Here is a 16,673-nt window from a genome sequence, read left to right as displayed (position 1 = left end):
ACAATGAAAAATCAAAGAGTTAATAAATGTTATTTGCTATCCACTCAATTCAAAAATACTTTTCCCTCTAAAAATAAATAATCAAAATAATAAAATTAAAATACATAAACTGGAAAAACCACTAAAAACAAACAAATATTTCTCAAATTTAGGTTTATTGAGCATTTATTCATTCTGAATGAAGACTGACTGACTGACTGTCTATTTCAGGCGGTAAATTGAATAAATATAAAATTATTTATTTATTTACTTTATAATTATTTCATTTTATGCTTTAAGTTTGATTGGATGATTAAATTTACTAATATAAAAAGATATAATAAAAATGTTTTAAAATTTCTTGTCAATTTTTCTTCTGATTATTTTCAATTATCTTATCAAATAAATTTTAATTGCTATCCACCTATTTTAAAAACCTTTCTGAAATATTAATTTTTGGTCTACCTCTAAGATTTGCTTGAATTTTAATCAAAAATAAACTATCAATTCTATGTATTTTGATTATCTTCACTTTTGATAGATTCATCATTTTTCTATTTATTTCCATACTTTTCTGCACTTTTCCTCTTTCTTCTATCCTGCTACTTTTTCTTTTTTTCTTCTTTTTTCATTTTTTTACTATTTTCTCCATTTATTAGAACATCTAATTTTTCTGACAGCTATTTCATGCAATATTATTTATTCTTATCCAATTCCCTACTTGCATGAGAACGAACTTGAATACCAGTCGGTTTATGAATCAAAACAGCATTATTACTTGTTTTATTTACTGACTATCCTCCAGGCCCAGATCCCTTAACAAACTTCCATTCTAAATCTTTTTCATCAATTTAAGGTTTTATCCTTTCTTTTTTTTGAGGTTTTGATTGAGGAGATTATACATTTTTAACTTGATTAATTTCCAAATCTATATCTTTATTACTATCATTATTTATAGAGAAATAGAATTGTTAAGAATAGTAAAAAGTTTAAACCTTAAAATATTAGAGCTTTTTGCAACATTAGCTAGCATTTTTTTATAATAAATGCCTAAAATTACAAAAATAATTTATCATCCTACACAATACTTTTAAAGTAAAATCTGTGAATCAAAATCCTCTTTAGACAAGCAAAGACTAAAAATTAAAAATAAAACACAATCAATCATAATAATTATAAAAAATGAATAACATAAATAAATCCAAATGGCAAAAGAAAATCTATTTCTGCTACAAATATGCTAATTAATTTCATCAAAAAAAATTATTCAAATAAGTAAACATTTTTTCAAAACATAAATTTATTTTTTTTGTTTGCATAAATAGATTAAAATTTACAATTTATTTGTTGAGAGTTGATTTTTGATTTAATTTGATTGATGAGGTGTTTGTTTAATATTTTTGAATAAAAAGTAATTAATTATGAGTAAAGTAAATTAATAAATAAATAATTGAGAATGAATCTAATTTGATAGTTTAATAAATTAGAAATAATTAAATTAATAATATAAAGTAGAAGGTTTTATATAAATTATAACAAACATAAACTTAATATTTTTTTTTAATTTAGAAGCTTTCCATCATTAAGGGGATTGTTGAGAGTTTGATTTCTGTCTGTTTTTAAATCCTCCTTAATTATTATTGTTGTTGTTATTGTTAACGAAGAAGTTGTTTTATTTTTAGGGCAAGTTATTTGCAGAATCACTCTTTTCCATACCGTTAAAGTAGTTACTATTTCCCCATTTTTCATTCTCATTGTTTTTGAATTGAGTATCAGATTTATTTCTTTGTGCATTCCTTTGGTTATTGTAGTTAGAATTATTTTAGTTAAAACTTCCTTGTTTTTTTCCTTTATTGTTAAATGAACCTCCAGAGTTAGACTTTGGTCTATTCTAATTGTTATAATTTGGGTACAATTTACTTTCACTAGCCGATTACTGTAAAGTCAAAGAGTTTTCGTTGTTTCCAATCTTATTATATTTATTAGAATTATTTGAAGAGAAATCTAAATCTTTGTTTCTGGCTTTTGCTTCAATGCTTTCTAAATCTGATTTCTTTATATATTCTACTTAATTTAATGATTATTGCTTCAAACCGTTTAGTGCTGGAGAGTTACCTTTTTGCTCATAATTTTGGTTTTTATTATTTTTTTCATAGTTTCCTCTATTGTTGTTTTTTTTGGAACGGCCAGCCTTAGATTACAAATAGGGAGGAGGAGAGGGTCTGCCTTTTTAATTATAGTAAATACCGTATTCATCATAAAAGCCTCCATTTTAATCATACCAAAAGTATTTCATCTTATCATTCTCAACAATAAAAAATCCAGTGTCATCACTTAAGTTATAATATGTTTCGAATCTCTTAGGATTTGGTTTTTTAGCATATAGAATTGAATTTTCTTCAACGCGGGTTACAAAAATTCTACCTTCCTTGCAATATGGAGGAAGTTCCTTTTCTAAATCTAAAACATCGAGGGCATAATCTTTATTTTCCATCAGAATGAAGCATGAATTCTATTTTTTGTGATTCCAAACCACATTGAGTAAGCCGCGACAACGCTCTTCGAAATCAAATTCGTTTGCAAAGTTAGGTACATTTTCTAAGTAAAGACGAATTGGCTTGCCTTTTTACGCTTAATTAATAATATTTTTAAGTGAGTTTAAACGTTTTGTATCATCGTATCTAAAGTAAGGGAAAGTCCTTTTTTCTTAATGCTTTTGTTAAACCTAAGCTACTAATTTTGGAGAATTTTAAGAGGTTTTGGGAGCTGACTCATTGGAGTTTTTCTTGTCTTCAAATTATTTAAGACTTTAATTTACTATGGAATCTTCGATAGTTGAAGATGATAATTCGTTTTTCTCGTTTGATAAGCAAGCAATCATTTTTCTTATGACCCTTCTTGTTGACTAAAGCGATGGCGGCTGGCTGCTGTCTGTTATTTTGCTTTGAGCAAAATGCTTCTTCTTTCTTCCTTTCTTTTTGTAAGATTTTAAATTTTAATTAAATTCTTTTGATATTTAATTTTTTTAACCTAATTGTCTGCCTGCCCCCTTCTATTTCTAAAACTTTTCTTCGATCATCTAGCAAATTTTAAGTATCTTCAAAGAAATTTATTAGCGAAGTTCTTTTTTTAATATTTTTACATATTAAAAGAAAAAATGAATGATTCTAATTTAAATTGCTTATAGAACTTCCCCATCTATATATTATTTGTAATTTAATGTATTTTTTAATAATTCATTTAAACTCTTAATATATTTATGATTTATATGATCAAACATTAGAATATTTAACAAGGCAAATATTTTTACTGATGAAAAGCGCTTAGAAATAATTAATCAATTAAAACAAATAAATCAATAATATTAGAATATATCTTTTTTTGTGCTTCATTAAAATACTTTTAAAATTATGACTAAAAGTAAGTAAGTTTAAATAATATTTTGTAAAATCTATATATAATTAAAAATATTATTAACCATATTAATTCATCTTTATAGTGTCTATAATTAAATTTTTTACAAGTAGACGCAATTAAGCTATCTTTTGTATCACTAAATCATTACTGTTTATCAGTAAAATTTAAAGATCAAATAAAAATGTTGATATCATATTATGAATGAATACATTGAAAAAATATTTCCTTTTATTTTGTGAATAATCAAATTTTCTTTTATTTTTAATAGCTCAAATTATTTTTTGCTAAAGATAAATGAATAATTAATAGATTAAAAATTATTTTATGCATTCTTAAAAAATTTAATTGCTATGATAAGAGGCAATTTGATTTTTATTAGGAGGTTAAGATCTTAACAATAAATAAATTAAATAAATATATAGTTTTCATTCCATAAAATTTTTTTCAGCAAATGATATTATATTATTTGCAACGAATTCTTTTATTTTTATAGGATCAAATTCAGCTGCAAGGTCTATCTCTTACATATTTGTTGAAAATTTATCTTATTTAATTAATCCAATACTGATTTAATTGGTAGTAAATCTATCACGGTTCATATAGCTATGAATTTATTTAAACTATTTTTTTTTATTATAACAATAATTATAAACTGTATTTTAAATTTTATATATACCTCAAGACGATTTATCATCAAAGTACTTGGAGAAGTACTAGTATCTTTTTCAAAACTTAATGTGCTATAGTCGAAGAAAAAATCTTATTTTTATGTATTCAGCTTTATTTTTTACAAATATATTATGAATTAATTTTTTTTGAAATAATTTTACTTCTTTGTAAAGGGCTTGGAAGTTATCTTTCACATTCTTTCTAAGATGATCAAAAATTTAAACAAACACAAGCAAATTTACAATGTATTTTGTTTGCTTATCACTTGGAACTTCAGGTAGGTAAAACATAAGTTCATTTTCAAATATTTTAGTCTCATTTTTTGAATCAATTTCTATTTGTTATAAAGAAATGTTCATAAAATTTTGAGTTTAAGCTTAAAATCTAATTACTGATGTATAAAATAGAGAGCTCGTATGGAGTATTTTATTCAAAAAAGTAATGTTATAAAGAGATTGTTATTTGCTCATATAATTTTTACATATCAACAATATTTTTAAAATTTTCTAAGTTATTTTAGAGCACATCTGTGTCTAACTTTATATTAAAAGAGAGAGTACTATCATTGTAGTCTTTTATGATGTTCGAAGGAATGCAAATTGAAAATATCTGCACTATCATATTTACATATACATAACTCATACAAGAAATCAAAAAATTTTCAATTTCTTGATAAGATGGAAAAGTGAAGACAGCATATTTCTTGGGTTCAATAAGACTTACATTAATCAAATTTGAGAAAAAAGCCCTAAAAATGTTAAAAGTATTCCAGTTTACTTTAGTTTTCATTGAATTAGATTGATATTTTATAGGATGAATATAACTTGAGAGCTTGCTTTGGTTTATAATAACTTAGTTTTTTTCCAACTTTTTTTAAAAAAAATATATTTAGTTGATTTTATTTTTTGGATTAATATAAAATGAATACTATTCCACTTTCAGATGGAAAAGATAATTGTATTTGTGATAGTATTTCAGATTAATACTGCTATTTATTCTTATTTACAAGACCCTAAGAAAGCTCTCTTGAAGCAAACAAGTTTATTGAAGTTTAGTAAGGTACGATATTCAAAAACTTATTATACTATTATTAAAAATCATGGAAGTTAATTAGAATGCTTTTAAATCTAAATAATTTTACTAAATCAAGAAAAATTCTATATTTTAGGTTCCTTTCGGATATTTAACCTCTCTAGAGCTAAAACAGAACATAAGAAACTGTAAATTCTTTAGCTATTCCCTTTGTAATTATATGATATTTAGTTTTTATACTTAATAAAAAATTTAATTACATCTAAGACATCTTTAAAATCCCAACATCCGTTTATTAAATTGATATTAATTTCATAATTTTATTATAATAAATTAGCCTTGTTTTCTGCAAATCCTATAGGACTATAATTTGCATCATCTTCTATTTAGTTGCAAAAAGCAATAAAAGAAATATAGAAGTAGAAGTCTTTTTTGAGATCCTTAAAGTGATACTTAAACTACAAAAAGAAAGGACATGCTGTTATTTCGCTCACATTTTCGTTTTGGACTAAAAAATATTAAAATAGATTAGAATTTATTATCTTATTTAGTAATAAAGATATTTTTTTTCGTATTCATTTTGTAAAGCAAAATTCCATAAATAAAGAGTTTATAAAAATTTCGAGAAACTTGCTTATTCTAATTTCATTAAATTTAAAAATAAAAATTTAAGATGTACAATCATGTTTGTTGTAAAGCTTCAGCTGTTTTGATATTTTAGTCCATAAATGATATGCAAATTTGTAAGGATTCAAATCCTTGTGCTTTTTTCTCCTTTTATATAAATTCAAAGAATTATTAGAATTAAAAAAACAGGCAAAATGCATAAAATTTAAATGAATTTGTTACCACACGATAACCTAATCGCTATCTTCTAGATATTGAATTGTAAAGTTATTTATTTTAGGGTGATATAGAACTTGCAAACCGTCACTTGCTGCTCTTTTAATTTTTTTGGATTCTATTTATTCAACAATAAAATAATTAGAGGCTAATTAAAACTAAAAATGCAAAACTGGATTAAAATAATAATTTACCTAGAAAATCTTTTAATTTCTAAAAAGAATTCGATTTGAATTAAAAGCAGTAAAATAAACCTTCATCTTTAATAACAATATCATGATCTTTTTAGTTATTCATCTTAGATTAAGTTCTTAATTTATGGCTAAATAATATGATGTTTTTATATCCTAATCAAGACTCCTTGCACTTATTTAAAATATAAATTTCTTCTTCTTTTTATTTTTAAAATATTCTGAACTTAATATTCTTAGATAACTAACTATATCTATCTATGTATCTACTAGACTTTATTACAGGGTAAGTTACTTTAAATCTTCAACCTTCTAAAAAAAAGTATTTAATCCTTTTCAATTTTTTGATAAATTAATTAATTAGTAATAACATAACACTACTTATTAGCATAAAAATACCTAAGTTATTAATAATATATAACCAAGCTACAGAATCAAAATAGTTAGCAAGATTTTTATCTTATATTCATTTAAAGTTTTTATAGACAATTCGTTTTATACATGAAAAAAAATTATTAATTGAAATAATTTTAAAATAAAATAAATAAAAAAATTAAATGAGTTAATTGTAGAAACTTATTTTATTTTTTTTATTTGTAAATGTAAATTAAAATAAAATTTAATTATTTTGATTTTACTTTTAGATTCTTAAATTATTCCAAAAATCAATCTAAAATTATTTCAATATTTTAAATTTAAATATTAAAAGAATTCATTTGTATAATTTTTATATCATATCATTCTAGAGCATGTAAATTGTAAGCAATCACAAATATTTTACTTTTATAGAAGTATATTTATTTAAAATTAACAGGAATGACATTAATTCAATATAAAAAGAAATTAGAATTTTTTGTAATTTAGAATAGATTGTTTGCTGGAAATAGATTATTCTTCTAAAATATAAATAGAGAATCTAAAAAATAATTGCTAAATAAGAACTTTACAATTTTAATAAATGCTATTCAAATTTATTTATGCCTAATCATTTAAAAATTATAAATAATTGCTTCACATGATAATTATTTAATTTCTCTTATAAAAAATTTATTAGTTTTATCACATTTACATACAAATTAAAAGTCTTTTTATTTTAAAAATATTTAAATGAATATTTTAATATATTATCGTATTGTTATTTTAATTACAGATATCAATTCTTATGGAATCTGAATTCTAGTTTTAAATTATATGTTTAGATTTTTTATAAACCTTTTCTAAATTCTAATTAGAGTATATGAGGAGTAAATGAGTTTATGAAAAAGTCCACTTGGATTTTTATACTTTTGCTCTGTAATTTTTTATTTGAATTATTATTTAATATTTTAAATGAAAATTTAGAAAGAATAATTTTATTTACAAAATTGATGAAAACCCATCATTTACATAGACTTAAAACAGTCCTACAATTCAACTTCACTCCTATTAATTTAAATGAATTAAAAATTAATTTTTAATCTTTTAAAATAAAAATATGCATTTTTAAATTCTAAATATTAATTTATTTTTACTTGCTTAACAGTTTAAAATTATTTATTTTTATTTCAGGTTTATTATTTTTATTTTGATTTCCTAATTTAACAATTAAATTTTCCTTTATTTAATTTCAACACTATGCAATGATTTTGTAATTATTTAATTGATAGAATTATATTTGGCCATTTTTTAACTTTTACATATTCCATATAAATGGAATACTTACTCTAAAATTTAAAAAATAGGACTAAAAATATTGATTAAGCTTTTTATCGTTAAATTCATTGATTAATTTTTAAATTTTTAAATAAATTAATACAATTGATGAAGCGGATACAAAATAAACTAAATATTTAATAAAATCATAGTACATTATTTATTTATTAATTTTAAACACTTCATGAAAACTGATGGCAAGTATTTAAAGTCCATAGTCTTAACTTTTATTGTGATGATATTGCTATGTGCTTTATTATAAATTTAAAACTCAAGTTTGTTTTTTAATTAGTTTGATAGCAGCCAGGATGTCACATTTTTTAAGAGTATGATAAATAATAATTATCAATTTTTGTAATTATTTCATTTTTCTTTAAAAAAAAAGAAAATACAATAAATAAATAAGTGAAGCAAGGTTAGCAACAAACCGAAATTATTTTTAAAGGAAATTTTATAAGCATGTATGAATTACCTATTGCTTAAGAAACTGTTAAGCTAGTTATGTATGAAGATAACTAAAATCCTATAAAATCAATCAAAACAGGAGATAATGGATAGTTTGAGCTAACACAAGTTATTCAACAAAAGGATTTTATTGAATTTAATAGCCAAACAATATCTGTAGGATTATATATAAATATATCTAATTAACTTATAAGGACATTTTACTTTTAACTTACTTAAGATTTTCTTCATTCCAGCTAGATTACATTTGATTTTACAAATAAAATTTTAGAATAAAAATCAAAAATAAAATCTTTAATAAATGGCTCAGTTATAGATAAAACTACCTTAAGTAGCATAAAAGGTGCTTAAGTAAGATAAATTTTGAATTCAAATCATAAATAATTTATTTTAAAATAAAAACAGGTTTAAGCTAGTTATTTTTATCCCATGTCTATTGCTAAAATGGAATTACTAACAAATAAAGTAGGATATTTTGAATTTAATTTAGAATTAGACTATTTTGAGGTAATTATAGTTGATTTAATAATAACTAACGAGGGTTATAAAACATATAAAGCCTCTGAAGATCCTTAATTTGCCAAGGATAAAGGGATTGCTTTATTCGATAAGTATTCTTTCACCTTCTTTAACTCCATAAAATTGGAAAAATTATGAACTAAATAAAAAGCAAATTAAAAACCAAAAAGATGATAATATATTTTTTTGTTAATTAATATTATAAATACTTTTAAATATGTTTATTTTTATAATACTTTATATAAAAGCTTGTTTTATTGTAGCGTTTAATTAGTGTTTTAAATTATTTTACTTTTTATTCAAAATTAATTAGTTGTAAAAAATAATGATAAAAAATATCTTAAATACTTTATTAATAATTAAAACTGGCTGATTAATTAAAAATTTTTTGTTTTTAAATTTTAAAATTAATCTAATAAATAAAGAAAATTATTTTTAAAATTGCTTAAAAAATGATTCAAACTGATTTTTTACTAAAATCATATCTAAAAAGTTAACTAATTAGTATGAATTGACTTTTTACTATTAAAATAAAATATACAAAAAAATATTTTCAATTAAATTTTATTGTTGAAGGACAAACATCTTTAATTTACTATTCACCTTTGAAAAGGTAAATTACTTAGAAGATTTATATTGACTGTTCCGATTTTTTTTTAAAAAGTGAATACGTAACAATGATGTAATAGCTTAGTGACGTCTTTACTCAAATAAAATAATAAAGAATTGAATTTTTAAATATTTTGTTTTATAGCAGACTAAAAGTGTGTATTCAAATACTTGATGAGGAGAATGGTAAATGTTTAACGTTGGTAGTTAATATTAAATAAAATTCTTTCATCATGTAATTACGTTTAGTAAAAGAAATATCTTGATAAAAGTTGCGTCATGATTGGCTGTGTTTTTTTGATATATATATTAAATAATCGAAATTTTTTAATTGTTTATTTGATTGAATAAATGTTAAAGATTATTAATTAAGGTATTAATTTACATTTTCTTTTACTTGGTGGTTAATATTATAATTAATTTAATAAGGTATTAATTGCATCGTATAATTGATAAATATCATGGTTTTTAATAAGCATTATTTATTCTTTTACAAAAAGAAATCTTCACATTAACTTTCCATTCTTTATAAATATATCTTATTAATTATTCTACAAAAAAATTGTAAAAAACAAAAATAGATTTTACTGTTAAAAGATGATTTAAGGAGACTCTAGCTCTGCTTTGATACCATCATGTCATATTTGTATGATAGAATTATCTCATTAAAGATAATTTGTTAAAGTTTGCCAAGATTAGAATGAGATATGTGATGACTGCTTAGATAGCTGGATTTCATCTTAACTCAGCCTAAAATCTACCAATTCTTAGAGAGAATTTATTTTTATGAAATGTCCTTTTTCTACTTGCAAAAAGCTCTTTGATTTAGAATCTTTTTTGTCTAAGGTAGATATAAACAAGCTACCTAAGACTAGCAACGAGCTATTTAAAAACTATTGTAGAGAAACTAATAGTATTACAAACTGTCCAAATGCTTTTTGTAAAAATATAGGATTTATCAACTCAGAATAAACTTGCAGGTAGAATTTATAATGTGATGTATGCTTGTACACATGGAAATTACCTTCCTAAAAACATTTAATAGAATAAATATTCAATTGCATCTCTATATTTTAGTCCTAAAACTCCTAGCCTGGTAGCTAAGATAAAGGTGAATAGGTTAGAAAAATTGTAATAGATAAGTACGAAGAGCTAAAGACATTAATCTATAAGTTGATTTTCAGCAAATCTTGCACAAAATGTGGAATATCAATAAGCAGAAACGGAGGCTGCAAGTAAATGAGGTGTGAAAAATGCTATCACCACTTTTGCTGGGATTGCGGATAAACTATTAATTTCAGACATCAAAGCGTAAAATGCTCAGTCTTACAAACAATAAAAATCTCTCTCCTACTTTCGCCAGTTTTTGCTATCTATTACAAACTAGGTTTCTTTTCATTTTTGAAAGGAATTTCATTCACTTCTATTCTATCCTAGCCAAATACAGTAAATCTAGGCTGTAAGTTGCCTTAAAAAATGCTAGGATTAATTGGGTTATTCATTCGCATATTTTTTTACCACTCTCCTATAAAAATAATACATTAAATCTTGCTGAATATACATAAAAACTTTCCAAATTTGATGCAAAATAATATTTTATTTGCATAGTTGTTCTAATAAAAGTAAAATTTTCATTTTCAAAGTTAAAACAAAAGAAAATAATAAATTTAGATATAAATTTTAATTCATTAAGGATGAAATTGAATTCAAAAAAATTAATTCTTTTATTTTATATAAATAGGATCTCAAAATTAAAAGAAGAAGAAGAATAAGGTAGCAACTTATATCAAAGATAAAAGTATATTCAAATATTAAAATGGGTTTTGCTACTTTTGGGAAATGGAATATTACTTAAATAATTTGGAAAGGGTAAAGAAGTCTTAGGTATTTTAGGAATAGAATCCCTTCTTTCAATTTTTTTAATAACTAATCACATAGTGTGAAACTTTACACTGAATATATTTATGAATAATAAACTTAATTATGGAGATTATGATTAAAGTTTACACTCCATAATTACAAAATAAATAATCTTTACTATAAATAATAAGATCTTTAATAATAATTTACTTGAAGTAGTTATCAAATTTATCAAATTCAATTTATTTATTAATTTATTAATTTTATATAATACTTACTATTAAAATATATATTTTGTTTGTGTATCCATCCATATATAGTTAAAAAATATAATTACTATTATAATATTAATTAATATTCTCTCTCATATATTGCTATTAACATTTAAAAATTTAGTTAGATATTTTCTTGACTTTTCTTAATATTTCTCAAAATCAATAAAATTTTTAGGTTTAGCTTTTTGATAATTTTTTTATATAAGTCTTAAAAGCAATACTAATAAATATAAAAAAGATGATGCCTATGAATAATTAAAGTTAATAAGAAGAAAACGCTAATTAGCCTTTAGATGAAACTTAAGAATTGATATCTGCATCTGATTTAGACTAAGATTATGATAATGACTATTAAGATAGGAATCTGTCGAATGAATTGAACAATGCATTGTTTAAATCCAGAATAATTTTAAAAAGAGCCATATTTAGTTATGCATATTATAGATTAAGTAAAATGATTTTAAATTTCTTTGCTAAAAAGCTGTTTAATACTGATGTCAATGACTTCTTTTATTGGGATATTTTCAAATTCTCTGAGATAGTTGTAAAAAAGTGATAAAAAATGAAAAAAGCATTTAAATGAATTGTTTTTTCTTTGTATGGTAGTTCTAATAAATAACTAGATAATTAGAATTAAAATAGAATTAGCCTATATATAATGATTATCAATTAATTTAAGATGGTAGTATGCCAATTTTAATTCTTTATATCTATGTAATTAATGTAAGGTCAAGACCGATTTCTTTTAAAATTTCAAAGAAAATTTAATTTTTAAAGTATTCTTGTTGGAAATAAATCACCAAAAAAGGATATATTCATCTTAAAAGCAATTAAAAAATGAATGAATGAATGAATGAATGAATAAATAAATAAATAAATAAATAAATAAATAAATAAATAAATAAATAAATAAATAAATAAATAAATAAATAAATAAACAAATAAAACAGCACTGAATAAATTTCTGAATGATAAATTTTTTTAAAATTACAACAAGAGAGATATATATAGATATCTTTTTTTAATATATAATATAAATAAACACATTTATTTATATGAAATTTACATTGCTTGTGCATTATAAGCTGTGTTAGAATAAATTAGTGGAAGGTTTTAAAAGTATTTTTTATAAATTTATACTATCTTTAATAAAGTTTAAAATGTTTTTCATAAATATCAATAATTTATTTATTTATTATTATTAAAATTTTTTTCATATTTTACAATTTTTTTATTATAGTGTTTTTATGCATCAATTTTTTATTTTTTATTATTAAGTCTAAATATTTTCTTATTAAAATGTTTTTTACTCTTATTTGCTTGTTTTTAAACATAAGTTTGGATTAAAGTTATTTTAAGGAATTTACTGTAAGTTAATTTAGTTTTAGTTTTAGTTGAAGCACTATTTTTTATTTTAGCTATTACTATATTCTAAATACATGTCTCTATTAATTTTATTTATCGATTTTTCTTCAAAAACATAGTTCTTCAATAGTCTAATATTGTCAACGTAAATAATTCTTCTATGGCAAAAGTTAACTTTTATTTATGGAATTTTATATCTCATGTTCTTTTGACTGGCTATCATTTATATTCCAAAAACGCAATGTTTCATCTCCAGCACCAGATGCTATTGTGTCTCCATCAGGACTCATCGCTAAATGTAACACTCTTTAAGTATGGCCTGTCAAAACAGCTAATTTATCTAAATCAGGGTAGTTCCATATAATAATTTGATTTTCTGAATACCCATGAGTAGAAACAAACTCATTTCTATTCTTACAGAATTAAAGATTACATACTTGGCTACCTGTATCTATGCATTTAATTTATTCTCTTGTGATAGTATTCCATATTCTAATTGTTCTATCAAGTGACCCTTTAAATTTGTATAAAATTCAATTTATAAAATAAATAATGCCAGTGTATTAAAAAAATATCTAAACTCTTAAATTAAATAATCATTTATTACCTCCTCCAGATATTAATAAACCATGCTAGTGAGGTGACCAAGATAAAGCTTTTACAGCTGCAGTATGACTCTATAATTTAATGATAGGAGAAGAAGAGTGCATATTCCAAACGAAAAGATTATTATCGTTACCACCAGAGGCAAGCATTTAATGATCATAACTCCATTTGAGTCCGCATATCTTTAAATAGTAATAAAATTAAGCATAAAATTCTTTTAAATAAAAGTATTACTTCTTATTTATGCCCTAATAATTTGTGTACAACAGGTTAGTATAGACGAACGTCTCTAATTAATATTTTTTTGTCTCTACTACCACTCACTAGCAAGTTCTTATTCCATGATAAAGCACCCACTCTCTATCTATGTTAGTTATATTCTTTTACTTTTTTTAAAGCAACTATATCCCAAACAGAGACACTTCCTGAATTTGTGCCTATAGATAGATAAGTCCCTTGGCTTGACTAATTATTTAATAGAATATTTTTATAGTAAACATCTTATTTAATCATAAAATAAAGATTATTTTGATTTAAAATAGACAATTTATATGATCTGAATTTGTATGATTTAATACTAATTCATGTTATAAATTTCATTTGTATTTAAATAGAAAAAAAATTTAATTTCTATAAAAAATTTGTTGCTTCAAAACATAATTAAGATAATCCAAAATTCATAAATTAATTCTAAAAATGTGGTTTTAATACATTTAAATTGAAATATTTTAATTTTGTTTTTAATTATTTATTAATAGGAATGCCCTTATGTAAGTGTAAGCAATTAATAAATTATTGAATCCTTGAAGAAATTAATGATACAATTTGCTTTTACTTTTGTGAATAAATTAAATAAAAAATGGATTTAAAAGAAATTTACCCAAGAAACACTTGTTATATTATCTGACTCATCTGTGCTTTACCCATTTATATTGATAGTGTTTCTTAAATCACAAAGTTTTGTAACTCGCGAAGTGCTTGCAGACCATAAATAAACGCAACTACCTAAGCCTACTGCAATCTAATTATTTTCTCCCCAATCTATAAGATTTAAGTAGAAATCATCCTTTAAAGTAGGGGCATCTAAGACTTTAAATGGGATTTTTGAAATTTTCCTTGTATTTCTTGTAAAATAAGTTTTAATATCGGGATTCAGATTAAATGGGTGAGTTGAATGGAAATTGTTTAGAGGGTCAATGTGGGAAAGAATTTATCTTGAATAATAATTCTGATTAGACATATTAGATATTGGGTCAACTATTACAGTATATTGATTTTATTCTAAGTTGTCAGAAAACTAGCTTCCAAATAAATTGTTTGTAACTCTATCTAAAAAATTAATATCACCATTTAAATCATTTTAACTCAAAAGCTCATTATCCTTAGGACCTAGCTTAGCTTTACTAAATTATTTGGCCTTCTTCGGGGAGCAGAAAGCCAAAATATTTCTGTTTTAAAACTTCCCTTCATATTTAGAAAATTTCGTTTCAGGTGGTTTTATTCCTAAAACTTATGTTTTGTAGAGGTCTGCAATACTAACTTGCTGACTGCATAAATCTTTTTAATTTACTGCCTATATAACTTAATAATTTAGGCCATTATTACTACTATTCCCATTTTATTAATTGCTGCTATCTTGGCTATTCATTAGTTATAGCTATGGCACAATATTTTCATCATGTGCCATAGTAAGAGCAATAGATAGCTTAGAATGCTTCCTTGAGGGAATAAATCTATCTTCATATTAAGCTTTTGATTTTTAAATTTTAAAGATATTTTTATGAATAATCGGCTTAGAGCTAGATAAGCCTGCTATTGAATTAGAAGAGCACACTTACTGCTACTGTTGTTGCTATATTTCCAATAAGCTTTATTGAGCTTAAGACGAAGTTATTTATATAGGACCAGAAAACGAAGAAATGGATTTGCAGAAAGGAATAGAAGAGGATATTACTCTACTTGTTGGTTGAAAAGTTGGTGTGTCTGGACCTCCTTTAGAAGATATAAATACAGTATTTTAAGAGGAAAGTGCCTCATCAAAAAAGCATTCGTTTATTGGCTGCTAGTCTAAAGATTATAAAGAGTTAGAGTCGTCAGTAGTCGTAGAAGATGCATCATTAATCATGACCTTAGCAGGTTAACCTCCTCTTTAATTATTGCAACCATCAAATTTATAAGTATTCTTAGATTCCTATCTTCCACCATTTTTTTAATAGTAATGTCGAATACTCTCTAACACTTAGTTGTTCAACATTTAAGCTAGTGCAAAACTATATTTTATTTTTAATAATTCCTTGCTTGCTATTACTTATTAATTTATGTACCTTTATTCTACACTAATTATTACTTAATAGTTTTTTTCTTTGTTTTTTTACTTGAATATTGTTGCTTATTTCTTAATTATTATTATTAGTTTTTACTAATCTTTTTTGTCAAATTCTTATTAATCCCATGACATTCATTGTCTTGGATTTCTTTTCTCTACCTATCTTTTATCTTTATAAAAAGATAAGATTCAATGTCAATCAATGATTAAATTGATTCATAGTCACTTTGATCCAGCAACTCATTTTTTTAAAAAAAGTAATTGATATTTAGAAAAGCAAATAAATAAATACCCAAAGCAAATCCAATACAACTAAATAATTAATTCATTTCTCAAACTATTATTTTTTTTTTGCGCATTTTTAATCAATAAATTTTAGAGAGATCGTAAATATTTGATATTTTATTTAGATCGCAAACATAAATAATGTAAATATTATTAATATCTGGAATGAAATTAGAAACATAAATAAATAAATTATTTGTTCATAGAAAGAGACTGAAATAAATTTTATCTATTAGTTTTTTTGTAGCTGGTTTTTTGCCATTTTTATTTTTACTTTATAAAAAAATAAATAATCTTAATTTTATGTTAAAAAAGATAGATAAATAACTCTATTATAAAAATGAATAAATGTAAAATAACGCTAGAAATTAAAACTCAGATTTTTTTATAGTAAGAAAGTTTATTAAACAACAAAATCAATAATACTCTATCTACAATTATATTCATAAATTAATTAAATATTTTACAACTCTATTGCTTATTATTATGATATTACAACATACTTAATAAATAAATAAGAAATCTTTTAAAAAAATTCAA

General features: G+C 22.7%; 8 protein-coding genes across 8 annotated transcripts; 5 read left to right on the top strand and 3 right to left on the bottom strand. All coding sequences in view use genetic code 6, as the record gives it.

The window, feature by feature from the left end:
- Positions 1-482: 482 nt before the first annotated feature.
- TTHERM_001014539 (peptidyl-tRNA hydrolase) lies at positions 483-1,055 on the bottom strand (the record flags this gene model as incomplete). Its single annotated transcript, XM_012799563.1, has 1 exon — positions 483-1,055. One exon carries the CDS (start codon positions 1,053-1,055, stop codon positions 483-485), a length of 573 nt encoding a protein of 190 aa, XP_012655017.1.
- Positions 1,056-1,558: 503 nt separating this feature from the next.
- TTHERM_01014530 (peptidyl-tRNA hydrolase domain protein) lies at positions 1,559-3,259 on the bottom strand (the record flags this gene model as incomplete). The annotated part of the gene is made up of 1 exon (XM_001030799.2): positions 1,559-3,259. The coding sequence occupies one exon, from the start codon at positions 3,257-3,259 to the stop codon at positions 1,559-1,561; it is 1,701 nt and encodes a 566-aa protein (XP_001030799.2).
- Positions 3,260-4,196: 937 nt separating this feature from the next.
- On the top strand, positions 4,197-4,668 carry TTHERM_001014505 (hypothetical protein; the record flags this gene model as incomplete). Its single annotated transcript, XM_012799562.1, has 2 exons — positions 4,197-4,342; positions 4,473-4,668. The coding sequence occupies 2 exons, from the start codon at positions 4,197-4,199 to the stop codon at positions 4,666-4,668; spliced, it is 342 nt and encodes a 113-aa protein (XP_012655016.1).
- A 317-nt stretch (positions 4,669-4,985) lies between these two features.
- Positions 4,986-5,810, top strand: TTHERM_001014502 (hypothetical protein; the record flags this gene model as incomplete). The annotated part of the gene is made up of 3 exons (XM_012799561.1): positions 4,986-5,124; positions 5,234-5,285; positions 5,435-5,810. 3 exons carry the CDS (start codon positions 4,986-4,988, stop codon positions 5,808-5,810), a joined length of 567 nt encoding a protein of 188 aa, XP_012655015.1.
- A 2,197-nt stretch (positions 5,811-8,007) lies between these two features.
- TTHERM_01014500 (transmembrane protein, putative) lies at positions 8,008-8,945 on the top strand (the record flags this gene model as incomplete). The annotated part of the gene is made up of 3 exons (XM_001030796.3): positions 8,008-8,149; positions 8,209-8,639; positions 8,694-8,945. The coding sequence occupies 3 exons, from the start codon at positions 8,008-8,010 to the stop codon at positions 8,943-8,945; spliced, it is 825 nt and encodes a 274-aa protein (XP_001030796.3).
- Positions 8,946-9,894: 949 nt separating this feature from the next.
- On the top strand, positions 9,895-11,643 carry TTHERM_01014490 (Ibr domain protein). Its single transcript, XM_001030795.2, has 2 exons — positions 9,895-11,038; positions 11,158-11,643. Exons 1-2 carry the CDS (start codon positions 10,014-10,016, stop codon positions 11,357-11,359), a joined length of 1,227 nt encoding a protein of 408 aa, XP_001030795.1. The 5' UTR covers positions 9,895-10,013; the 3' UTR covers positions 11,360-11,643.
- A 146-nt stretch (positions 11,644-11,789) lies between these two features.
- On the top strand, positions 11,790-12,107 carry TTHERM_01014480 (hypothetical protein; the record flags this gene model as incomplete). The annotated part of the gene is made up of 1 exon (XM_001030794.1): positions 11,790-12,107. One exon carries the CDS (start codon positions 11,790-11,792, stop codon positions 12,105-12,107), a length of 318 nt encoding a protein of 105 aa, XP_001030794.1.
- Positions 12,108-13,056: 949 nt separating this feature from the next.
- On the bottom strand, positions 13,057-15,980 carry TTHERM_01014470 (cell cycle switch protein CCS52A; the record flags this gene model as incomplete). The annotated part of the gene is made up of 4 exons (XM_001030793.3): positions 13,057-13,430; positions 13,524-13,704; positions 13,757-13,987; positions 14,403-15,980. The coding sequence occupies 4 exons, from the start codon at positions 15,978-15,980 to the stop codon at positions 13,057-13,059; spliced, it is 2,364 nt and encodes a 787-aa protein (XP_001030793.2).
- Positions 15,981-16,673: the final 693 nt, after the last annotated feature.

This window comes from Tetrahymena thermophila (genome assembly GCF_000189635.1).
Source record: "Tetrahymena thermophila SB210 genomic scaffold scf_8254457, whole genome shotgun sequence".
In the NCBI taxonomy this organism is placed as follows: domain Eukaryota; phylum Ciliophora; class Oligohymenophorea; order Hymenostomatida; family Tetrahymenidae; genus Tetrahymena; species Tetrahymena thermophila.
Note: the sequence above shows the minus strand (reverse complement) of the source record. Positions and strands in the feature narration are given on the sequence as shown.